At 41.8% G+C, this 26,653-nt stretch overlaps 1 protein-coding gene across 1 annotated transcript in view; it reads left to right on the top strand.

Annotated features, from left to right (window-relative positions):
* The first annotated feature begins 10,655 nt into the window (after positions 1 to 10,655).
* LOC100764018 (protoheme IX farnesyltransferase, mitochondrial) overlaps positions 10,656 to 26,653 on the top strand; it is a 112,939-nt gene continuing 96,941 nt past the window's right edge. The window contains exons 1-3 of the mRNA XM_027427153.2: positions 10,656 to 10,809; positions 15,708 to 15,841; positions 17,652 to 17,970. Coding sequence (XP_027282954.1) covers positions 10,767 to 10,809; positions 15,708 to 15,841; positions 17,652 to 17,970 — 496 coding nt within the window. The 5' untranslated portion in view covers positions 10,656 to 10,766. The remainder of the gene's footprint in view (positions 10,810 to 15,707; positions 15,842 to 17,651; positions 17,971 to 26,653) is intronic.

Below are 26,653 nucleotides of genomic sequence, written 5' to 3'. Positions count from 1 at the left end.
ACACACACACAACACACACACACACACACACATACACACACACACACAACACACACACACACACACACACACACACACACACACACACACACACACACACACACACACACACACACACACACACACACACACACCTGCCTGCTTTCTTTCAGTGTTTAACAAGTTAACAAGCAGCTGTTTAATTTTGTGGACACTGAACCTACATAAATAAAGTTCCCCCTTAAGTTAACCTTCCCTAGCCTATACCCTTAGCTCTTCCCAAAGACCTCAAGGTCATGTGCAACTAGGGCAGAATTATACACAAATGGATGAAAGGAGTGGCTGGATACCCTGGTGAGGGTTGGATGATCCTTCCAACTCTAAAGCAAAACAATCAGCTGGTGAAGATGAAAGCTGTTAGCTTTGCTCAGGGGTGGAGGGGTGGGGGTGGGATAGAAAGATAGCTCTACCTCAGCTTTATAATTGTTCTTGGCTATTTCTTGATTATTTATTTTACAAAAATCTTCAGAATCATTTTATTGTTAATGTCTGAGATTACAAATTATAATGGACAAATTAACATGATTCAGTATCACCTCTAATAATAGAGATACAGATCTTCTTTTTATTCTTTATATCCCTAGGAGACAAAAGTCCTCACTGTATAGTCTAGTACCCACTTGCATTTGTCAGAGTCCCTTGTAATCACAGTGGGGACAGTGGATTAGTTCTGATCAGTCAGCTGTGAGATAAAGACTATATGCAATTTTTCATCTGAGAGAGTCAAGAAAAGATCAAGAAACATTTTAAAAATTAAATATCTTTTTAAGACTCACTCTGAATGTTGGTTTCACTGTATAGAAAATGGGCTTAATAATATCTATTTCACACAGATATTCGTGAAAACATAGTAATACTAATAGTGACTTAACTGTTACATGGTACAAAAATTACTATACTGAGTATAACAAGTTTCATCTCTTTTCCAATAATTCCCTATTGTGTCTCCACTAAAAGATGAGATAGTTGAAGGACAGAAAGGTAGTTAAATATCTCTGAAAGCTACAGAATTCATAAATGGAGGAGTGTGGATTTAAATCTAGGCAGGGTTCAGAGCTCGTGGTCTTTAATGGAGGTTTGTCCTGAAGTATTCCACATGCCAGAGAATGAGAAGATTTGGGGTAAGGACTCTGTGGCTGTGCCCAACGATTTCTATTCCTGCTTGTGGTTCTAACTCTCAGGGCTTCAGGCCAGTGCTTCATGGCAAATCTTCCAAGTCCACCCAGTTTCTTAGGTTTTTTTGTTTGTTTGCTTTTTAAGATTCATTTTTTTTGTTTTGTTTTTGTTTTGTTTTGTTTTAGTTACGTGTATCTATCACACATGTTCAGGTACCCGAAGAAGCCAGAAGAGGGTGTCAGTGCTGAAGTTACTGGTGAAACCAAGTGAGCACTTGACTTGGATCCTTGGGAACTGAACTCAGGTTCTGTGAAAGAGCATCTCTCTGGTTCCCATTCATTAGTTTTAAGGCAGCCTTACAGGCACACTGCCTTTCTCCAGTGAGAAAGGAAATCATCCTAGCCTCCTTGCACTCAACTCCAATCCACTGTTCTGGCTCTTGGCTCTCTTGCACTGAGTCTGGGGAGAGGGGTACTTCTTGATTTTTTGTTCACAGGCCTATATTCATTCCCCATAGGTTTCATTCTGTATATGCCACTAATAATAGAGTAATGGATAAATCTCTTGAGGAGATCTCACCTATACCAAATTTTCAGAAAGTCTTAGAAATTAGAGCCAAATGGACACACCCCAGTTTCAGATGCAGATTCATGCTTTCAGAGAATTGGGGAGGGAAGAATTAATTAATTATCAAAATTAAATGTCCAAATCATTTTAAACATGCGTCCATATGTACATATTTCCATGAGCATTTGAAAAACACAAAGTGGAAACCCAGATGTTGGCTGAGGGAAGAAGTTGCCATCTCTTGCCTCCCCATCCTCTGTATGTGAAAGGGAGTAGTTTTCAGAGATTTATTTTCCCACTGAAACTTTCCTTAGAAAATGGAAACAATTACAGTTAGTTTTGAATATTATTTTTCTGCAGTTGCATAAATCATAGAGTGCTAGCCAGTGATCATTTTCAGTTGCTGTTCATGCTCCCATCAGTTCCTGGATTTCAAGCCCCCATTCATGGATGAGATCTTATCTATGGAAAAAAGTTCTTTATTTTTCTGGGGCATGCAGATATTAAATAAAGATATTTTTCACAAAACTAAATTATCCAATGTAAATAGCTATCAGGTTATATCCTTTGAATAATTTTTGACATTAAAATGATTTGTCTTTTACAAAATGGTTACAGTGTTAGATGATAGTTTGATTTACTTTAAATACTCTGACAACATTAGAAGCTGGCAACTCTATGTTGGTTTCAAATTTATTTTTGAAATGTTTTCAGCTCTAAATAATCCCAAACCCTCTGAGCCACCAGAATGTATCTTCAAATAGTTTTCCAATTAGTAGACCTATTGGCAAGCCCTTCATTTCTGAGAATGCCTGCCTGTCCTGCTGAAAGACAAATTGCTGGGTGTAATGATCTTAGGTCATAACTCCCCCGCTCCCTGAAACCCTGGGGAGTCATTTGGCATGTAACTATTGGAGAGGAAATGTCTGAGGTCAACCCAAAGTTTTATTCTCTTACAAATTTCTACCTAGTACTTGATTCCCCTGCATTTACATTTCTCCCCCTGTGAAGACATTGTACATATCTCTCCCAAGCACATGCTACTAAGACAACTTCTAGCACCTCCCAAGTTCAGGCTTTTCTATACGTTACTTTGTGCAGAATTACTGGCTGGTGTATGTCTTTCCAGTAGACATGTTCCATTTCTAATGTGATCTTAATTGGAAACAGGGTCTTGCAGATATAATCAAATTGAAGTTGTTACGATGGAGTCTAAATCAATATGGCAGGTGATTTTTACAAGAAGTTAAATTTAAAGCTGGACATGGTGGGGCATGCCTGTAATTCTCAGCACTTGAGAGACTGAGGCAGAAGGACTAAATCCCAGAGCAGCCTGTGCTGCACAATGATACTCTGTGTACTAGTCATTTTCCTGTCTCTGTGATAAAACACCACAGACAAAAGGAACTCAAGGAAGACTTTATATTAGTTTATGGCTCCAGAAGAATTGAGTCTATCATGGCAGAGAAGGCATGGCAAGGAAACCAGCTGATGTCATGTTCATCTACATTCAGGAAGCAGAAAAAAGAGAGCAAGCAAGAAGTGGAGTGCCTCCCTCCACTGATGCTTCTTCCATTGAGGCTTTATATCCTAAAGGTTGCAGGACCTTCCCAAACAGCATCTCAAACTGGGGATGGAGTGCTCAGATACATGAGCCTATGAGGGACATTTCTCATTCAAATCACTCTACTGTTTGAAAAATGCAAAACAACAAAAGGGGGTTAAAATTAGACATAGAGAATACCATATGAAGACACACAGGGGAAAAATGATCATGTTAAGAAGGGTCTGGAGGCTGGGCATTGGTGCATGCCTTTAATCCCAGCACTTGGGAGGCAGAGGCAGGCTGATCTCTGTGAGTCAGAGGCCAGCCTGGTCTACAGAGTGAGTTCCAGGACAGGCTCTAAAACAATACAGAGAAAACTTGTCTGGGGTGGGGGGAAGAGGGGTCTTGGGCTGGCATTTGCTGCTTATGTCAAGGAAAGCCCAGAAATTTCTAGAAGACTGAAATGAAAACTAAACCTACTCCCCTAGAAGCAATTAAAGGTCATGACTCCACAGACATTTCTGATCTCCATAACGGCAGATAATACACATCTGTTGTTTTAAGTCACCTAGTCTTGCCAGGCAGTGGTGGCTCACGCCTTTAATCCCAGCACTCGGTAGGCAGAGGAAGAGGCAGGCGTATCTCTGTGAGTTCAAGACCAGCCTGGTCTAGAAGATCTAGTTCCAGGACAGCCTCCAAAGCCACAGAGAAACCCTGTCTCAAAAAAACAAACAAGCAAAACAAAACAACAAAAACAAAAAAATCACCCAGTCTATGGTGCTTCTGAAAGCATATAGCTGCCTTATGAAACCAAGAAAGATTTCCCAAACACTCTCAGCTTGTTACTTTACAAAATGAAGTTAACCTAAATTTATGGTTATTGAGATTAAATGTCATTAAATGGAACATGATGTATAAATGTGGCAAACCCTATCAAATAAAAATGAGTCATCTTGCTGTCTGCACCTTCACCCAGCACTACCACCATCAGTACACTCCTTCCAAGAATGTTTTCTGTACTGTGGAGGGAGGGTTAGGGTGTGTAATGTCCCACAGGTGCTCAGGTATTTGAACACTTGGGCTTCAGTTGGTGGTGCTGTTTGGGGAAGTTCTGGGACCTTTAGGAAGTAGAGCCTTGCTGGAGGAGGTGTGTCACTGAGGGTAGGCTTTGAAGGCTTATCTGTTTACCTCACTTCCGGCTCTGCTTCTTGTGTATGGCTAAGAAAAGATCTTTCAGCCTACTGGGCTTGCCACTGTGCTATGCCTTTCCCACCATGATGAATTCTCTACCCCTCTGCAACCATAAGCCAAAATTAATGTTCTTGCTTAAGTTGCTTCTGGCCATGAGATTTTATCACAGAAACAGGAAAGTAACTAATAGAGAAACTGATACCAGAAGTGGGGGTGCTGTTGTGAGAAACCTGACCATGTTATTTGATGGACATGGAAAACTTTGAAAGTTTGGACTAGAAAAGCCATTGACTCCTTTAAGCAGAGCTTTAACAAGCCACTCCAGTGGGAGACTGGAAGACACTAGTACAAATAGTAAATAAAGCAAATAGTGGATGCCCGACTCATGAGGTTTCAGAGAGGCAACTGGGCTAGAGGTCATTCATGTGATGTTTTGACAAAGAACCTAGCTGAATTATGTCCCATCCTAAGAACTTGACTGAGGTAAAATTAAAAGGTAATGGCCTTTTTTTTTTCTCTTGGCAGAGGAAATTTCAAGACAGTTTTATGTTGTGTGCTGGAGAAGGCTTTAATTATTAAGATTACCTTAACTAAAAAGATGGCTCTCAGTTTGCATTGGAAAGATAGGAAAGCTGTGCTCAGGGTGAGATCTAACACACCTAAACCTCCAACTTGTAAGAGGGAGCCTAAGCGGTTTCCTGCTCCTGCAAAACAATGGCATACAGAATTAAGTTGCTAAAATGTGACCAGGGAGGTTAAGGTCCATCAAAGGTTGGCATCTGAACTTGGCAATGTCTCATTTTGATGACAAAGGAAGATACAAGATTGATGGGGGACATGGATTCTTCCTCAGAAGTTTCAGAAAGCCACTAAATCCAGGCAATGTGTGGCAGGTTTAGAGTACCTGTGATGCCTTGGAAGACCACTGTGTGAAGCTGTAAGGGTGAAAACTGGGGTGCAGTGGAGACATCAATATTTTGGAGATGTCAGAGCCATGAGACACCTGCCAAGGAGAGCCGCATACAAGGAACAGAACCAGACTATGAGCAAAGCTAGAGAAGCAGAGCCATCTAAGCCTCTTGAACCTGAAACCCCAGATACGGGATATAGACTGGACATGCATTAGGTGTTTGCCCTGTGGGGTTTTGGTCCAATCTTTTATCCTGTGCCATTGTATGACAAAAGTATGTGATCTGCTTCTTCTTTTTTCTTCTTTTTTCTTCTTCTTACAACAGAGTCATAGTTAAGAGACTGCCTTGAGGCTCAAAAGAGCTTGGGACTTTTCAACAATGTTGAGACTATAATGACTGTGAAGACTTTCAAAGTTTAGACTAAATTCATTTCGTGGGATGGCCACAAGCTTATAGGGGGCAAGGGGCCAAATGTGGTGGTTTGAATGAAAAATGTTCCTCACGGGCTCATGTATTTGAATACTCAGTCTGTAGTTGGTAATGTTGTCTGAGGAAGTTATGAAACCTTTAGGAGGCTCTCCTTGCTGGAAGGAAGGTCGCTGTTGTTGTTATTTATTTGCTTGATTTTTTTTTGTTTGTTTTTGTTTTTTCTAGACAGGTTTTTCTCTGTAGCTTTGGAACCTGTTCTGGAACTTGCTCTGTAGGCCAGGCTGACCTAGAACTCAGATTCACCTGTCTCTGCCTCCAGAGTGCTGGGATTAAAGGCATGTGCCACCACTGCCTGGCTTCCATGGGGCTATTTTTGAGGGCTTATAACCTCAGCACATTTATTGCCCTCTTACTTTCTTTGCTTCGTCTGTCCAGTTAAGATGAGCTCTTAATATCCTGCTCCTGCTGCCAAACCTTCCCCAAGAGGATGCTACCATCCCTCTGGAACCCAACACACTCTATCCCTCTGGAACCATCGGGTTAAATAAAGTCTTCCTTGAGTTGATTTTGGTAATGATAATTTATCACAGCAATAGAAAAGTAACTACTACATGGACTCTTATTTTCATATAAAGTTTATATGACTTTCAGAAAATTATAATTCTTAAAGCTAAATTGACAAGTCCACAATCAAAAAGTTTGATTTAAGAGGTCTTAGGTAGAAGTAGGTATTCTTACAAAGGTCCAAATATGGACTAAGTACTCACAGTGTAGAGTAATTTAAGTTGTAGACCTGGTATTAGTATCCTGTCCTATACATATACAAAACTGGGTCAAAGAAAGTTGAACCCAAGTCAGCAAATGTAAAAATCAAGCAAATTATTTAAAGTTGGACTTCAATAACTTCACTGGTTTGATGAAATAAAAAATTCTAGAGAATAAAAAAATACTAGGTAACAGAGACTGTGCAATACATAAAATATGGAACAGTACAGCAGACTTGAAAACATGTGTCTTGGGATTAGACAGGCTTAAATTGTAATTGTGACACCTTTTAGAGTAGGAATTTGGAAAAATGGGTGACACATCTGAAATGCCAATGAATGTATCAGAGTTCTTGAGAAAAAAGAACAACACTGACATGAGGAGGTGTTATGTAACAGCACAGTGTGTGCTAAAAGATGTTGTTTTGCAAATATGCAATGCATTGTCATAACAAATTGACTTATGGTATGGTGAGATGGCTCAGCTAGTAAAATGTTTGTCCTACAAGCCTCAAAACCTGAGTTCAACTCGGGGAATGAACCCATGGAAGAAGGGTTCCAACTCCTGAAAGTTGTCTTTTGATCTTCGCACATATGCCATGGGACACATAAGTACACAGACACACACACACACACACACACACACACACACACACACACACACACATAAATAAATAAATAAATAAAACTGTACTTGCTGTTGGGCTAAAGATGCAAAGGCAGAGAAAAAGAGGCTCACTGATGAGAAGTAGTAGCTGGTTCCAGAAAAGATGGGTGCACAAAAAACAGCAAGAAACACAACAGGAAACAAATATGTACAAAATGGCCTTTCATTTTTAGTGTTACTTAAAGGATTATAGATTTATTTTATATTAGAAATAGCTATCACCTCAACCTAGTGGTGCATACCTGCAATCCTAGTGCTCAGAAGGCTCAGTCAGGCGGAGCACTAGTTTAAAGTCAGTCCTGGGCTATATACTGAGACTGCATCTCAAAAAAATAACTTAAGAAAACCAAGTCACTATGTTTGAATGTGTCTTATTTTCACTAAGCATGGCATTCTTTTTGGAGTACTGCCACAGTCCCAGTTGTCTGTGTCTCATGTATCTTCAGCAAGCTCTAATGCAGATTGTCTAGCCCCCGAGGCCATTCACCCAGGATGCAAGAAACTGAAGCTTATTTATTTTTCAGGCTTGTTACCACAGAGCTTCAGGATGGCTGTCTCAGCTTCAAGAATTTTCAGTCTCAACCTTGCTTCCTGAGAATAAAAGAAGCAAGGCAGAAAGAACACCTCCCTTTCCTTATTCAGTTCAACAGTAAACAAAATTTTCCAAACTTCACCAGCAGGCTTCTCTTTTATTTTTCATTCTCCTATCTGTGCAACACAGCCATCCTACTGTTGGAAAACTAGTGACAGTAACTGAGTGACAGGTAAGGATGAATAAAATTATGTTGTCTTAAAGCAATCGTGATTCTTCCTTGGCATTGGGAATTTTGTTTCCCTCAATACAATCAGGGTCAGTTTATTACAAAGGTGTTGGTGAGAACTTATTCCAGTCTAAATAGCTGTAATTTTCACATTTAGTATCCTAAAACTCACATATGGAGTTGAGCCCTGGAAAGTTAAGAAGGAAAAGGTGCTGACAGACTTCAACTGAGGGATCTGTCTGGAATGATCCCAGAGATGATCCTACCCTAATGTGCTCTATCACCCTAGAGGAACAACGAGGAACTCTGAGGAATGTGGTCAAATTCACGGGAAGCTGTAAATTCCAATTACTTAAGAGTAAAACACCTATTCTAAAGAACTCCCATCAGTAATCTATGAGGCTACCTTGTCGTGGTGTGCCTAGAGCTGGGAACAGGTCAACCACATTGCTGCAGGTGCCCAGCATAGCTCTGCCCATGAGGGCAATGATGCAGCAGATGCAGCAAGAAAGGCACAGGGAGAAGGGACTAGCTTCTAGCTTCTGTTCCTCCCTGCTTCTCATCTGCCTGTACTTCTGGAAGTGCCTTCTATCATTCCCTAGCAGTAGCTGAGCCTTCATGAAGGTTTTTTTTTTTTTTTTTAATTGTCCAAAGAATCAATGTGGGGCTAGAGGTAGAGCTTAGGAGTGCTTGCCTTGGTTAATCCCTTAGTACTGGTAGAACAAAGGAACCACTCCCATTCATGTCAATTAACATATCTGTTCTTTACTTATCCCTATTGTAAGTCTTCTTTGCAGAGGGGAGACACACTTCTGCCATGGGATACTAAGCAGAGGCAGAGAAACACGTAATTAGTGAGAAGCTAGCAAAATAAACTGAAAACTGAGGGAGTTGGACAGTCTTCAGTGTATTTTTATGAAAATATTGCCAATTGTCTTCAAAAAAGATTTTATATCTATCTGACAAAAAAGTATCAACTGACTACTCTCTGGTTTTAAATATATTCAGACTTGTACAACTAGCCCCATAATCAATTTAGGGATATTTTTATCTTCCCTCTATTCAAATGAGCCCTGTACCCATTAACAATCACTCCTTTTTTTCCCTACCCCTTCTACTAGCACTAGGTAATTACTTACCCACTTTCTCTCTTTAATGACATAAGCACTCTGGACTTTTCATATAAATGGATACTACCCAATAGGTGGTCTTTTGTGATTGACTTCTTTAACTTAGTACTATTTTCATGGTTGTGTGTATTTGTACTTTATTTTCATTTTATTGCAAATATGGCCACTATGTGTAATCAGTTGATGAGCACTTAGGTTATACCACTTTGGGATATTATGAGTGACCAAATGCTGTCATTTGTCTCGGGCATATACTTGGGAAAGGCACAGCTGGGTTAAGAGGTAGTGTTGTGTTTAACTTATTGAGAAACACCTCAACTGTTTTCCAGACTGGGTACAATATTTTATATTCTCATAAGCAATGTATCAGGATACGTATTTCTTCACAAACTTGCCAATTCCTTTATTGCTTAATTTTGTTTATAGACATCTTAGGGAGTATGCTGTTTTACCACTTTTTTGTTTTAGTAACACGAATTTTAAGAGACATATATAAAGAGACAGGAAACATTGCTGTATATTCTATTGTTTGATCACTCAGTCTCTCTAGCCCTCAGGTTCCACATCTAATAACCATCCAATTCCAGGAACAGTAGGTCTAATTAGCCAAGATGGCTGCAAAACAGAAGGCCTGATTTATCTAAGAATAAGCAAACGCTGTTGGTATGACTGTAACTCCAAATTGTGCACTTGGTTTGTGTGTTTAAGGCTTGCACTTGATGATATTTCACAGAACAGGCCATGTTCAAAGTGCTTGCAAAACAGTGCGTTGAACACAGTTTTTAATTGACTTTACAGTCACTCTCCAGGATCCGTTCTCTTCTTTCTTAGTTTAACATTACTTTGATGGGGACACCGTGATGAACTCTGACTGGCCACAAAGAACCAATCCCATTCTCTGCTCTGTCTTCCTTGTAAGCTGGAAAAGGCTCACAGTTCCTCCCAGTGAGCAGCAAGTTGGCCCTTCGAAGCCTTTCTTCAGAAAGCCAGCCTCACAGAAATGTTAACCTCATTCCGTGGCGCTTTTACCTAAATCCCTATCAGGCTGACCACCTCTTATTGCAGAGGTAGAGGGCGTGTTCTTACACAATTGGCGACTCTCCGGTCTCTTGCCTAGCACCTGAGGTGAACCACAGGGATCTCACCTCATCGCCAAAAGCAGACACAAGCTGTCCTTGAAAGGCAGGTTTCGCTCTTCTTTTTAAGGAGTTCCTTTCTTCCTCGTTCTTTTACTTACCAAACCCTAACACGAGAAGCCGGAGGCTGTGCAATATCAGCCTGGATGACAATTCAGGAGGCTTCAATTCTCTCAAGCACGGAGGACTACTCGGCTGGAACCGACTCCACAGCCCTAACCCCGCCACGACGCGTCCTTCCGCCCGCATGGGCCAGCGATTCTGCCCCCAGGAGAGAGCATCCGTTCACACAGTCTCCACCCCGAGCACCTGAGGAGCAGGTGAAGAAAGACATCACCTCTGCACCTCCACAAGCTCCAGCAGACAAACTTTCAGCGTCCCCTGGGAGCCGGAAGTGACGAACAGGAAGTCCCGCCTCGCTCATAGGCCGGGCTAGCAAGATGGCGGCGCCCAGGGGCCGGTGAGGTGAGAGGACACGAGAATCCAGGGGACAGCTGCACCGGTGCGTTATGGCTGCGTCCCCGCACACCCTTTCCTCGCGCCTCCTCACAGGTATTGTACCAGATCTGGCACGGTCGTGGGAGAATTCTTTCCTTTTTGCCACGCGCGACACAGTGGTTCCGGCTGGCTGCAACCTTGGAAGCCCTTGGCTTGTCACCTGGCAAGGGAGGTGACCTTTGGGGTAGCCTGAAGGGACGAGGCCACGGAGATGTGGACCAGTTTTGTACAGGCCAGGGCGTCTGTAACGTTTGGTGTCTCGTGCTTCTTTCTGGCTGTTTCAGATAGTGCGAGCTGGAGGGCAGGGTAACCCGGGCGACTCCACAAGCCCCGGACATATGGGAGCCGCGGTTGCTAGCTTCTGCCTTGTAATGACAAGAGACGCACCTGCCCCCGTTAAGGAGCTGCCTTCCCGCTTGAAGTGTCACGGTCATAATCGTGATAATGATAACTGCAGACTGAATCCCATTGAGACTTAGCTCTGTACCCTCAGTATGGCTCTTTCAATTAAAAGGACTTTTGACAAATGTTTTATCGCAAATTCGTGAACAGGTCTCATATCTTACCTTTTCAGAGAATCCAACCACCCTCTGCACTCTACCTAAAATAGGAACCTTTATCCTTCTTTTCTCATATCACATTAATTTATCGTGGTTAGCTCACGTTGTAATTGTTCACACACGCGCTACAGATGCACATCAATTTAGAATGTTTCTCCTAATTAGATACATACTTTGTGAAGGTAGAGATTGTCTGTCTGTTTAATTCACCGCTGTATCCCTCATAGCCAGAACAGTTCCTATGTATATTGGTGGATGCTCAGCCATTTGTGAATGAATGGGATTTTTCTGGTAGAAATATTAAGAGGAGATTGGTTTTGTTGTTCGTATCCATGGATGACGACTAGTTGGTCATATTTGAAACAAGGCAGTAGAAAGTAAGAACTACCTTCTCACATCACAGAAATATTCTGTAGGCCTCATTGTCACATACAAGCTGCCCACAGTGTCTGGCCAGCAGTGTTAATCAGGGTGGTTCTAGGAAGTTTTTTTTCTCCCCCAAGTCTGTGTGATCTCAGTGCAGATCATTCAGCTTTTCTATAACAAAACATTTACTTGTATATAAATGAGGTAACTGAGTGGGATGATCTCAGAGATCCCTTCTGGCTCATACAATAGGACAGCAAGTGGAAGGGAGGGCAGAAGAGGCAAGGTATTTGGCAATTGTTGAAGCAGGGGGATAAGTAACGGGGACTCCTTGGATACTTCTGTTTTTCTATGGCTGCCATTTTCCATACTGAAAGTCTGTGGGTTATTTTGCTGGTTTTATTTTTATTTTTGGACTATGAGTCCTTTTGGAGTCACTTCTTTGTTACTTTGTGTCATTCCTGCTGTGAGTGTTCCTTGATCCTGACCCTTGGCACTCTTTTAGAGGGCTGGTCTCCTCTTATTGCTCGACTGTCCTCTCTGTATGGAAGCTTCTCCTGTGGATGTTCCTCAGAGAAGCCTGTCTTTCTACCTTCCTGTTCTATATTTCAGCTCCTTATAGGACAATTCTATTTTGACTCCTGAGACCCACAGTGTAAGAGATAGGTTGCATGTGACCTCCTGTCCCAGGATCGGTCTCTGGAGTGTCGGAATAGAGGGAACTAATAGCTTACTTTCTAAAATTGAGCATATCTTCAGAAAAATCTGCTCCATCCATGTGAATCTATAAATATCCCACTCAGAAATGTGATAGGAAAAGTTGACAGAGAAAGGATCATGAAGTTTGTTAGGTAACTAGTTCAAATGGTTTTCATTTCCATTAAATAAGCTTCAGGAACTTTCAAGCAACTTATCTCCTTAGCTGATTTTAAAAGCCCTGCAGACACAGTCTAGTGATAACAGTGAGTAGTGGTGTTAGGATCATCTCATCTCTCCAGATTCTTAAGGTATCTGTGGTAAGCCCTGGATATCTTAAGGTCTACATGTGCTTACCTAGGCCTGAAATAGCTTTCTAGGTATTTGTTCATGCACACATGACATACTTTGTCTAAACCAAGTGTTGGCATCATTTACAAATACAGTTCCCAAACTGTCCTCCCAACCCCACCCCCTGCACACTGGTTGTTGTTACTGCCATTCTGTAAAATTTCAGCTTGGCCCACCTAATCTTGAAAGGATTTCCAAAGTGGTTCTAAGGCAAACATGTATCTATCCATTTGAAAGTGATCGTGTCATAATTGTGGTTTGAGGATATGATTTTGGTGCCAGTTGGCTCACCTCTACTTTAAGATAATGGCCTTGTATTTCTAGAGGCAGGGCTCACTCTCACAGTTCAGGAAGGCTACCTGGGCTTGTCAGTCACTAAACATCATTTTACTTTATTATCTGGCAAGTCTCCAGTCGCTGTGGTAGCAGAGGTGACTAAAGGAGAGACTGCCATGAAAGAATTAAACACTATGATGATGGTGTTTTGAGAATTCTTTCCTTGGGGAGATGGAAACAGTGCCTACCTCCTCATCATACGGTCCTAATGAAAAACCAAATTATGATTCCACCAAAGTTCAACCTAGGGAACCAATGTTTTTGTTGGGTTGCTTTTATACAGAATGGGTGAGGGATTACTGGCAGGAGTAGGGGGGTCTCAAAGCAGTCGCACTTGCAAGTTTGTACCCAGTGTGGATGATGGCTTCTCTGTAGCCACATCAATGGCGCTCCTTCAGCAAAACGTTCCCCAGCCTATTACTCCAGCATATCTGAGCCCTGAGGCCATATGCAGTTAAGGCAGCATTGCAAACAAATGGTTGTAAGGAGTGGCTGGAATTTCAGGTGAGAGTCCAACCCCTCCCCAACCCTTGCCTATAAGGGAATGTCAACAGCTAGCAACCTGGTTCCTGATAGACTTTTGCAAGCAGGCATAGCTGGTCTGGTGAAGATGGAGGCTGCTTTGTTCAGAGAGCTGCATTCTACAACAGGTGGTAACAGTCTGCATTAAGAAGTGATGGCTCAGCAGTTAAGAACACTGTTGTTCCAGAAGACCTGGGTTCAATTCCCAGCACCTACACAGTAGCTTAAAACTGGCTGTAACTACCTCCAGGGATCTGACACTCTCACACAGACACACAGGCGAAACTCCATACACACATGCACATAGAAAGAACTAAATCATTAAAAAGAAGTTCTGTCATCAGATCCAGAGACCCACAGCCAAACATTTGGGAAGCTGGTGAATCCTGTGGAAGAGGGAGAAAGGTTTGTAGGAGCCAGAGGGTCAAGGGCACCACAAGAACATGTCCCACAGAATCAGCTAACCAGGGCTCACAGAGGACTGAAGTGACAATCAGGGAGCCTGTATGGGGCTGACCTAGGTCCTCTGCATACATGTTATGGTTGTATATATATAGCTTGGTGTTCTTGTGGGATTCCCAGCAGTGTGAGCAGGGGCTATTTCTGACTCTTTTGCCTGCTCTTGGGACCCTTTTCCTCCTACTGGGTTACATCATTCAGCCTAATATGAGGGGATGTGCCTAGTCTTAATGTAGCTTGTTATGCCATGGTTGGTTTGTATCCCTGGGGCGCCTGCTCTTTTCTGGAGGGAAATGGTGGGGGAGTGGATCTGGGGGAGGGGTGGGGGTGGAGTGAGGGGACTAGGAGGAGAAAAAGGAGGAGGAGGAAACTGGTCAGAATATATTATATCAAAGAAGACTAAAAAATTTAAAAATAATAAGTGACATCATAAAACATAATATAACATGATAGAATAGTGAAAGGGACTAAAACTTTAATAGGTAGAGAGAAGATTGCATACAAGGAAGCAGTGTAAATAAAGTTGATCCAGTGTGTGTGGTGTGCTTAGTTGGAAAGTCATGAGGCAGGATTGCTGTGAGAAAGTAGATGTGCAGGTTTGTGTTAGTAATATGTGCTGGGTGTGGTGGTTTGAATATAGGCACAAACATTTGAGCACTTGGTCCCCAGAAGTGGTGCTTTTAGAGAGGTTTAAGGGGTACAATCTATGAAATGTGGGGTGGAAAAGAAAGGAGATGCATAAAGGCAGGATGACTTGTGTCATTCTAACTGCAATTACTCTGCTCCAATATAAGCGCATAGTAATCTTTCAGTAGGAATAGAAAGAGGGACAGGTGTAACCTTCGTGTCTTACCTTCCCACTGTTTTACTGCTTATATAACCCCAGGGAGGAGGCCTTCTCCATATTGAAACTTTCTAAGCTTCCAGAGCCCTGTAGGTTTGTTAGCTTCTCGAGTATTGCAAGCTTTCCTCTAGGAGGGAATATTAAATTCCGTGGAAGTAACTACATAATACATAGAAAATTGGAGCCCACTAGGAAACTAAGAAGCAGAAAACAGAGCATAGAGAAACTTTAGGTCTTGGAAGCCATGAGAGGACACACTTTAGAAAAGATCAGCTGGGACCTCGAGGGTAAGCGAGGGGATAACCGCTGTCTATATACTGTCACATGCTAGACAAGGATGATGCCTGAGACAAGCTCGGAATTCATTGATCTGAGAGGTTTAATAAAGAGATTAACATTCCTAACTGGGCTGACAGTCATATTTTACTGAAAGTCATTTTCACTTCCCTGTAGCTATCTTAACTGTGTAAAGGAAATGTAAACCTTCATTTTAGTTTACCGGCATTCAGTGAGAAAGGATGGGCTCTGTCTTTTCTACTTTATAAAAAGTGAAGTCATTGTTTTGTTTTTTTCTTCTTAGAAACATCCACAGTATAGTAGTCTCCTGAATTCTTATAAGCATAATGATGTGAAAGTGATGTTTCCCATCCCTGACCTAAGCCTGGTGCTGATGAGTGGCACTGATTCCCAGGTTGGAATCAGAGGTGCTTTGGAGACCAGCCCCTCACAACAGCATCTTGCTTGGCTTTGATGTAGGCACTATTGAGTGAGCAGCTGGCATTTCAACATGTCTTCTTCTCTTTGTCTCCCTGTTGCAGGCTCGGTGGGAGGATGCATCTGGTATCTAGAGAGAAGAGCTATACAGGGATTGCCACACAGGGTCGCGCATCTTTTCAGGAATGTCAATAATCAGTGGGTTATGGCCCAGCACCTAAGCTTCCTCAAGCGCATGGTAAGTAGAAGGAAGCCTTCCTTCAGTTGCTTTCTGCCTCTGCTTTTCTCTGGGTGAGGGACCTGCAGAGATTCCTTTCAGAAGACAGTTTTAGGAAGTACTGTTTGAGAGGGGCTTTTATTTAGTGTTCTCTTGAGTTTATCCAAAAGCTTAATCTCTTGTTTTGATTATTCTTAACTGAAATCAGAATAATTCTGGCATTTGATGTTAAATATGTGATCTTGAATTTGTTGATTAAGTTTGGAGAAAGATTGAAAACTTATGGCATATTTTGTCCAGTCTAAAATTAGGAAAAGCTGAACTTGTGTGATGTATCTTTTAGACATTCTTTGGAGTTCTGTAAATATGTCAGTAATACAGAAGTAGTTGTTTAATGGTGGGGGTGATCCTGTTATTTTCCTAGACCATTGATGGATTTGAAAAGTCTTTAAAAATACTTCTGAGGGACTGGAGAATGGCTCAGTCAGTAAAGTGCTTGCTTTGCCACCAGGAGACTCTGTTTGATCCCCAGAACCAACATAAAAGCTAAGTGTGGTAGTATGCATACACTAGTTACCTCAGTTCTGATGAGGCGAACTTAGGGGCCTGGCCAGCTGAGTGCCAGAGTCCACCAAGAGACTGTCTCAGAAAGTAAGATATATTGGGCTGGAGAGATGGCTCAGAGGTTAAGAGCACTGGATGTTTTTCCAGAGGTCCTGAGTATAATTCCTAGCAACTACATGGTGGCTCACAACTGTCTATAATAAGATCTGATGCCCTATAGGCATGCATGCATACAGAATACTCTATACATAACAAATAATAAATCTTAAAAATAAAAAAGATGTATGGTTCCTGAGGAGAGACACTGAAGGTTGACATATGACTTGTGTTTGTATCCTCACTACATGTGAACACACACACTATTTCTGAGTAGACTAAAATAGTAATTTTGTAATTTGCCAGTGCTTTTACAGTGGCACTGATGGTGTAGTTCTTACAGGCCTGTATCTACGTTGATACACTATGAGAGTGTGACAACATGATGACTCCATCTTCTAGAAAAGGGTCATAGAATAGTAATACAGCTGGAAATTCACAGTGCTGCTATGAAAGAGTAGCAAATCATAGTCTAATGTTCTATTTAGAAACATCTCATCCTTCCACTTAAAATACCTACTTTAACTTAAAACTTAATGTTAAATCTTACTAAAATCCAGTGTATTGGTTTTGTCAATTTTAGAAGTTTGGTGTCCTCATCTATAAATAAAAGAGTTATAAATAAAGACCTGTCTTTAAATACTGTTGTGAAGAAATATATATTAATATGAAAAATAAGGGTCTGCATAATGTTACTAGTAATTACTAGTTTTTGCCCATCAGTGATAGGGACTGACTCTAAAACTGGAGTTCTTTCCTCATCCCACACTCTCACTCGAGTGGCCCAGTTAGCCTTCCAGTGAGTTTCCCTTAAGATGTTTGCTTAAGAGCTCAGGTAGTCAATAGCTGACCTTGGCTATCTATAGATGTTTCATTGTATTTAGAGTAGAAAGTTCAGCCTTCAGGAAAGTCAGTGGATAACAGATGTTTCTTCTTTGACAGGAACTTAGATTCCTAGATTTTTGTAAACCACAAATTTAAAACCATAGGCAGCACATTAATTTTATCTCTGTATCTTTTAGTGCTAACGTCAGTGTTGCACACATTGTAGTTGCATGCTGTGTTAACATATGTTAAAGTTGTAGGAAGCTCTTCTAAGGGGTAAAAGCTGTCAAGCAGCATCCTTGTTTTTAGTAACGCATGCTGTCTGTCTGTCTGTCTGTCTGTCTAGTATGTCACACAGCTTCACAGAGGCCTTAGCCAGCAAGTCAAACCAAAGCCAGAGCCATCGGCTTCTCCATTCCTTGAACACATGTCTTCAGGGCAGGCTAGAGCAGAAGTGGATGAGCTGCCATCTTTCTCAGTCCCCAGCCTGCCTTTGTCCAGGAAGCCAGATGAGGAGTTGATGGAGTTGGAGGCTGCCTCCATAGTGGAACGTCCTCTAGACATGGCCAAAGAGACAAAGGAAGAAAAGCAGTGGAAAGAGATGAAGCTCCACGCTGACGATCTGCCCAGCATTTTGGCTCGACTGTCCAAGATCAAACTCACAGGTACCTAGTTTTCTGAGACTATTTTGTATTTGTCCTGAGCTGTATTTATTACCTCCATCCAACTTTGAAACTCAACATTTTTCTTTCCTCTAATTTGGATTCTCACTTGGAATATTCTGAATTCTGTTTCTGCAGGATTGTGGATTGTCTTACAATGTAACCTTTATGCCCAAATTGATTACATGTGAATTAAAGGAGACATTTATCCTTCCTATTTCCTTATTCTTACTATGTTTACAGCCACTGTGCTTTTAAAATGCAGTACCTGAGTTCAGGAAGCTGCACTGTGCTATGTAGTCTTAAGCCTACAATGACCGTGGGGACTTTCTTTACTCTTCGTTCTGTTCCCTGTGGGACCTCTGGGGTTATCCTATGTATGTTGGGCTATAGACTAGATTACCCCAAGGATGTTTTGAAGTATTTCCCCTTCTAATTCCAGTATTAGATCCAGTCTTCTTACATCCAGTTGGGTATTAGCCCATAATAGTGTTGCTTATTGTATGGACTGACCTGGGAGTCAGGCACATCATAGTTGTGTGTCATCTGATAGCTAGAATTAGATACAGCTCTGTGACAGCTGGTTTAAGAGTATTCTGGTACCTGTAGACTGGAGACCTGTGCCCTGTTCTTCTTAGATGAAAGTGAAAGGATAGTATGGCAAGCTGTTATCAGGTTAAATCATGTGCTCTTTGAAGGCAGAAAGTGGCAAGTAGAGTCTCATTGGCTGAACAGAAATGAAGCGTGAGCATAGAAAAGGGTGGTGGAAAGAATGGTTTCATTTGTCTTTAAAGGTGCAGACATGAAAAATCTAGCGTGAAGGATATGAACTTGACAACTTCTTTCCTTAGTGACCAAACCCACTTTAAAAAATTCTCTTTTTGCTGGAACTGGGGTGGGGTGTTGAATGGACATAGAGAGTGTGGTAGAGTCTACCAAGAATCCTGTAGTATAACTAACAGAACGGATCTAATTCTGCATGGAGACCTGTCTGCATGTTTTGTTCTAGCCAAACAAGAGCCCACCTCACCTCTAAAACATTGTGCTTAGTGATTTTTTGTAAGAGATCTGGGTGTCATGCTGTTAACATATTAAGAACAGGTATCAATAAGTTATAGCCATACAGATGTCACCTAAGAAGTGGGACCTTTCAAGAGGTCAGCCTCAGAAGTGGCCCTTTGTCATCAGCAGGGTCTTTGTGCAGTGTCATTTAACACGTCCAACCTGCTGATTGGCCCACTTCTCGTATCATGCCATCTCTGTCAGAAATAGTAGCAGTATTCATTCTCTCTTCAGCCGAGAAGCCAGTCTCTTTCAGCTATAGTCAAGCATCTGAGTGTAGCCAAGAGAACCTTCTGCAGTGCCTCTAAAATGTGCTTTCCCTCTACAACTGCTAGTCTAATTCGGGTTGGGAACATCCAGGGCCATTGCTTTTTGGGATTTATTTATTTCTAATTCTGTGTGAATAGGCATTTTGCCTGCCTGGATGTCTGTGTGCCAAATGCATGCATGGTGTCCACAGGCCAGAGGAGGGCAGCCAATCCCCTGGAACTGGAGTTACAGAGGGTTGTGAGCAGCCTTATGGGTGCTGGGAACTGAACCATGGTCCTCTGGAAAAGCAGTCAGTACTCTTAACCACTGAGCCATCTCTCCAACCCCCTGGTTTGTTTGTTTGTTTGTTTTTGTTTTTTACTGCAGCTCCTAATTGTCCCTTTGTCTTCCTCCACCTCCACTGCATTTCATGTCACTCAGAGCTGCTAGCTAATTTCCCGAGATACCATTTCCAGCCATTTTTTTCTAATCTACACAAGAGGCCTTTGTGTCTACATATTACCTTCTGTCCCAGCTCTCCCTGCTTCTAAGGCAATATATTGTGGTGACAGCCAGTTCTTGCATCTCAGCTTACCTATTCCATGCTACCATGGGAGACTGACTTGCCCACCTCACTTCTAGTCATATCTTTCAGGCCTTTCTAGGAAGCCTGCACTGGGTTCTAGTCTTGAGATCCTAGCTGGACATTTACTCCCAGTAAGGTTTTAGGTGGCTTTTCTTCACCTTTTTGAGATAATTTATACCTCTGTAAGGGAGGAAATATAATAAATCCATTATTTGAGAATTTTAATTGCATGATGTATTAAAGCCACCCAGCAATGTTCCTTATGAATGGGAATTGCTGAAAGGTGAGTTATGGGTAAATATTTAAATGTCTACTGAGTATGTATTGTAATTCCAGGGGAATTGTTTCTGTCCATGCAGATTGTATAGGTAATTGAGGGTTTACTAGGCAGGGAGATGAGGGGACTAGAAACAGCAGCAGCAGGAGCCTGAACAGAGACCAAGAACCCAGCTGCATCCTGGAACATTCAGAAAATGGATATATGACTTGGGTATCAAGTAGGGAAGATGCTGGGAGGGCTAGTGTCACATGGGCACTTACTCTGTTGAAGAGTTGCACTGTTAAACCACAGTGGTAACAAGTTCTAGAAGGTTTCTTACAGAAAGATGGTCACTTTGTGATTTCTTTCTGTTTGAAGTGTCTTAATTGCCATTAAATCTGAAGGCTAAGCCAAAACCAAGCTTCAGACAGTGTTGAGTTGTGCATCATCAGTTGAAAGCGCACCTCTGCAGCATACAGCTGCACACAGCAACTGTGTGGGTCACCTATGTGGGGACGAAGCAGCTGAGTCCCACAGAGGCCTTCCCCGTGCTGGTGGGTGACATGGACAACAGTGGCAGCCTCAATGCACAGATCATCCATCAGCTGAGCCCAGGCCTCAGGTCCAAGATGTAGCACACTGCACTCAAACTGTGTTCATACTCCTGTTACCCTCACCTGCACCCTCCACTGTTTTCCTTTCTTTCTCGAAATAGTTCTGTTTCTATTTTCACATATGTCTTGTATCTAGATCTCCTGAGAGGAAACATGTGACATTTGCCTTTCTTAGTCTGGCTTATTTCAGTTAACACAGTCTCTGGTCCCATCTGTTTTCCTACAGACTAACAAGATTTCATTCTTATTTATAGCTTAGACTCCATTGTATGTATGCTTAACACATTTTCTTTATCTGCTTCTCCACTGATGGATACCTAGGCAGATGTGACTCAGCTGCTGTGGACTGTGCTCCAGTAAGCTTCCCATTCTCAATTTTGGACTTTTGAAGTTGGACTGAGTACATTTTGTATTATGAGATGGCCACGAGCCTATGGGGCAAGGAATGTTACGGTTTAGATGTGAAATGATTGATTCCCACAAGCTCATTTATTTCAATCCTTTGTCTCCAGCCAGTGGCACTACTTGGGAAGTTATTGGGACCTTTAGGAGGTAGGCCTCCATGAAGGAAGAAGGTTGCTGTGGGTGGGCTCTATGGGTTACAGCCTGGCCCTGTGCTAGCTGGAATCCTCTCTGCTTGCTCACTGGCCTTAGGATGTAATCAAGCTGCCCCTGGCTCCTGAACCATTACTGCCATCATGAACACTGCCCTGCCTCTTTGGCCACAAAACTGTGAGCTAAAAGAATCCACCAAACTGAACAAAGTAGCTCCTCTGCCCAGAAGTGCTATGCCCAGAATTCTGTCACTGTGACCTGAGCAAAGTAGCCCTTTCTTCCATCCAATTAATTACAGAGAAAAGTCATCTTACCACCAGTCATGCTCATTGAAAGTGTCTCTGTCACATTCTTTGGGTTAGTGTTTGTGATACTTTGTTGTTTTATTTTACTCTGTCCCACTTACCTTTTCCATTTGGTGAGTCCAGATGGGTCCTGTCTTATGGTTAGCAAGGGCTGACTGCCACATGTCATAAAGTCTTAGTTCAAGGCTCCTGTGATATGCGTGTATGTTTGTTCAGTCTGTAAGGATTTAGTGTTTTCTAGTATCCATTTCACTAGAAATGGATGACATTTCTCACAATAAGATGACATGGCTCGAAGTCCTGTTATGCCTGTATCCTTAAATAAGGTGTTACTGGCCCCCCAGTTGCACCTTTAATTTCAGTACTTGTGAGGCTGAGACAGGCTGATCTCTGAGTTAAAGGTCAGCCAGTGTTATATAGTGAGACCCTGTCTTGTAAAAAAAAAAAAAAAAAAAAAAAAGGTATGGGGGAAAGATGAAAGATGAGTTTGATTTAGGAAAATTCTTTGGGCAAGTTGCTTCAAAGGATAGGGTCCAGTGGTATTCTTTTCTGGAGGAACTAGGGGTCTTCAGATGGAGTTATCATTGTGGTCACAGAAAAGAACAGGTGTTGGGGGTGGTAGGTAGGGCAAGCCGAGCAGAGGGCCCAGGGCAAAATTCCTTAAGATAATCCTTCTATCTAGTTCTTCCATAAGGCCTGTAATAACCCTGCAAGGAAACAGATGGTCAAGGAGGGGAAGCAAGAAAGGGCTCTGTCACAGGCAGAGGTGCAGACTTCTCTCCACAGGAAGGACTTGAACCACACTGCAGGTGCAGGAGGACCACTCAGAAGCCTGACTGGAAAAGTTCAGGAAGTCAGTGTCCACTACCTGGTAAGTCAGGAAATGGCAAGTAGTGTCTCTTCTAAATGCTTACAGGAGCTGCTTTGAGTAATCTACTTCATTTTTTAAAGTTTATCCAATGAGTATTTCATTAGTAACAAATAAAGGGTGACTAATTTAAGGTCAGGATTGTTTCACTACAACTTTCCTCTATTCTGGCTATTGTACTGTTTTTCCTTTTATGTGGCTTATGTGGTTGTATATCTGAGTTGGCATTGCAGATACAGCAGGATTTAATATGTAAGACCTGAGTCTGGAATCTTAAGCAGGTAATATCTTAATTATTCTTTGGTGTGCAGGGGTACACTGGCTCCCTAGTGTCAAAGGGTAAGGAGCATTGACGGCATGCTGGTTAAAGCTGGGGACTCAGGTTCCCTGGGTTTAGGACACGTCCCAGAGATCTGAATGTTTGATGTGTAACACTGGGTGCGGGTGATCAGGGCACACCTCAGAAACCTCATGGAGGCCCGACCCAGGCATAAGACTCAGTCCCAGACATGTTGGTCTGACTGGTGGTAGGGAAAGTTCATTTCTTGAGAGCCAGAACTGGCGGGTAGGACAGCTGACCACAGGAAAGGCAGCTGGGCAGAACCTGGGACCACACAAGAGAGGCATTCAAAAGCAAGATGTTCCAAGGAAAGGGGGTTACCTCCTCACCTACAGCCACAGATGGAAGAGACCTGGGGTCGTAAATTTCTCTCATATGATTTTATTTATCCCATGTGACTAATTGAATTAAAGCCATTTCCTTCTGCTTATTTCATTTAAAGAAGTAGCACCCTTTGTGACCCTTAGCCCTCTCATCTGACTGACCTTGTACTTTCCTCTTTGGTTTATTACTTGAATTCATACAGCCTGGAGTCAGCAGGAATGCTTCTTTAAGTAGATCCCTGATATATGTAAATTGATTTCTCTTGGACTTTTAACATCTTAGATAATTCATTTCTAACTAATGGCAGCTGAGGCAGGAATTTTTGAGAGCCAGCAGTCACATTATAGAATGAGTCTTTTCTGTGCTTCCTATGTAGCTGTAATATGCCAAGGAAGGGCCATGTACTGATCAGACTTAGATTTCCTTTGTAGGAGGGTAGTCTAGCTGCATCCGGAATCCTTGACACTTCTACCAGGACATGGGCCAAACCTTTGCTGGTGTGAATGTCACTTGAAGAAGTAAGTTTGTGTGTGTGTGTGTGTGTGTGTGTGTGTGTGTGTGTGTGTGTGTGTGTGTGTGTGTGTGTGTGTAAGAAAGTAAAACTGAGTTTATTAAGGAGTAATAGGCCTCCCTTGAGCCTCCCCCCCCCCCACCAGCTGAGCTATTAACAATAATGTTTTTGCAGTTTGTTGCCGGGACCACACCAGAGTAAGGAAATTTTATTTGGATTCTGATCATAAGAGGGTACAGTGACTCAACTGAGTTTAGACTGAATATAGGTCAATAAAAAGTAGGACTTTTCCTGATGAACATCTGTGCTGAAAAATTACATTTCCCAAGGCCAGCACACTAAATACATTGTTTACTAGAACCAATAGATGAAGCTATTGCTAGAGCTGATAGATACCACAGTGAGGAGACCTTCCCCACAGTCCCAAATGCTGCTTTTTAGTCAAAGAAAAGTAGAAACGGCACTGGTTCATTTTAGATTGTTTTGTGTGGCTTACTGTGGTCTCTGGTGTTAGCTGTACCAAGCAACTCCCAGGCTCCCACAGTAATACCATTCTGCTTGCAGAGTTAGAGGGATCTCTTGAGAGTTACATTTTGAATAGTGGGCAGTAATACTTCTTAAATCTTAAGTTATGGTTATGTAACTATCAAAAAAAAAAAAAGATTGAAATGCTCTTATAATTTTACCATGTCAAAATAACCGTCATTTTATAGATTTTGGTAAATTAGCTTGTAGAATTTAATAGCATACTCATATTTTTGTATGAGAATTACTCTGATTTTGGTTAGATTGTTTTTGTTTTGTTTTGTTTTTCTTAGGACAAAAATATAAAATAAGAGGGCTGGTCAGATGGCTCAGTGGTTAAGAGCACTTGCTGCTGTTCCAGTGGGCCTGAGACCTGAGACCAAATCCTAGAACCCACACTGGGTACCTCACAATTGCCTCTATCTCCAGTTCTAGGGGGTGTAATGTCCTTTTCTGACCTCTGTTGGAACCAGCATGCAAATGGCATATATTCACACTCACACACACACACACACACACACACACACACACACACACACACACACACATTTGTGTGCACGAACATACATACACATAAAAAGAACCAATTTGTTTTAAAAGATAGAAAATACTATATAAAGAGCTCCATTTGAGTCATCTAGCAACTCTGTACAGTTTTTAGCCCATACCTGTGTATACTCTGTCTAAAGTTAGCAGTCTAGGTTATAGAGTTTGACTGACTGAGCTGGAATCCCTCATTTGTAATATATTGGCTATACAATTATTGACACTTTTTTGATGTCTTAAAGGCTTGGTTTCAGCTATAAAATGGAAGCAAGTCCATCTTTGAGGATTATTGTAAAATTTATAAGAAATAATTCAGATGAACAATTTACTACCACACCTAGTTAATGTTCAAGGAAAGTTAATTACTATTATGCTGTGATAATGTACGTACAGGATATTTGATAATTTTTAATACCATGTTCACATGTAGTTAGAGGTTTCTGTCCCCTCCAGTCTCTCAGCCATTTAGTCCCACACACAGAGGCTTACATTAATTATAACTGTTTGGCCATTGGCTCAAGCTTCTTATTGGCTAGCTATCTTTTAATTATTAACACATTTCTATAAATCTATGTATCTCAACATGGTTTGGCTTACCGAAGAATGCCCAGGCATCCTACCTTCCTAGTGGCTACATGGCGTCTCCCTGGCAACTCTGAGTTTCTCTTCCCAGCATTCTCCTAGCCCCACCTATACTTCCTGCCTAACTATATCCTGCCTGCCAGCTTTATTTATCAACCAATAAGAGGAACATATAGCCACAGTCTATAGAAGGACCTTCCCCCATCATTTATACATCTTTGTGTGTGTTTATTTCTAAAAGGTAGGTCCCTAGAAGTAAACCCTTTTCGTGTTTTTATTCAAGCTTAAATTAATTAAAAAATTAATATTTTATTAATTATTCAAGCTAATGGGCTTCATTGTGGCATTTCACATGCATATTATGTACTTTGTGTATATTCACCCACCTGTTGTCCTCTCTTTCTCCCCACCAAGCCTTATTAGAGTGAGACAGAGCAGATGGCATGCCACTGCATAGCTGTAACACAGTTATTTACTTCCCTCTCTCCTGGTAGTTTTCATTTCATTATCAACGTGGTAGATGGTGCTGTAAGGAGTATCTTTGTCTTTTATCTGTGGTGATTCTCCAGGGCAGATACATGCAAGTGTCTCTTGGGAGAAGATATGCATACTTTCAGAGCTTTTGATTGGTGGATTTCCCTGAAATGTTTACCAGGTGATGCTGTGACCTGAGTGGCCAGCCTACCACACCTTCACCTGTTATTTCTGGCTAATGCTGTAATATTATAAATAATGTGCAAAAATATGTAAAAATTGGCACATAAACTTGTTTTATATTTAAAACTCCTTATGATTGTTCATGTTTGTTGGTGACTTGTTGTTTTACTGATCACAACCCACTTGTCTTCCAGCCTTCTTTTCTGTCTGTCCTCCTGTTTGCAAGGATTCTTTATACATTATAGTCAGTCCTGGTGTGTGTGTGTGTGTGTGATTTGCTTCTTTTCATTTGCCAATATTTTGATGTTTAAAAGTTAATCTGTGGTAACTAAACCTGTCTGGACAGTTTCTTTGTGGTGTTGGATTTCTCTCACATAGTAATTTAGAGGAATAGTGATCATCAGTTCACATCCTTGATCTTACATTTCTGTGGCCAGGAAGCAAACGTGGAGGCAGCATCTGTAAAGGGGACCATTTCTCAAAAAGATGTTCTCTTGAGAGTTCTGAAACCACAGTACCAGTGTCATGCGTTCTGGCCTTGGTTTTTTAGTGCTATCTGCCTTTGCTCAGGAAATGTGGGTATCTGTGTATTCAAGCCATTTCTCTGGTGCACTGCCTGCTGAGTTGGGAGATTGTCCTACTGTGCCAAGGTGTGGTAGGTGTGAGTGACCTGCTGTATTGGATGAGGGCACTCACAAGCCTT

Source organism: Cricetulus griseus, chromosome 7 (assembly GCF_003668045.3).
Source record: "Cricetulus griseus strain 17A/GY chromosome 7, alternate assembly CriGri-PICRH-1.0, whole genome shotgun sequence".
In the NCBI taxonomy this organism is placed as follows: domain Eukaryota; kingdom Metazoa; phylum Chordata; class Mammalia; order Rodentia; family Cricetidae; genus Cricetulus; species Cricetulus griseus.
Note: the sequence above shows the minus strand (reverse complement) of the source record. Positions and strands in the feature narration are given on the sequence as shown.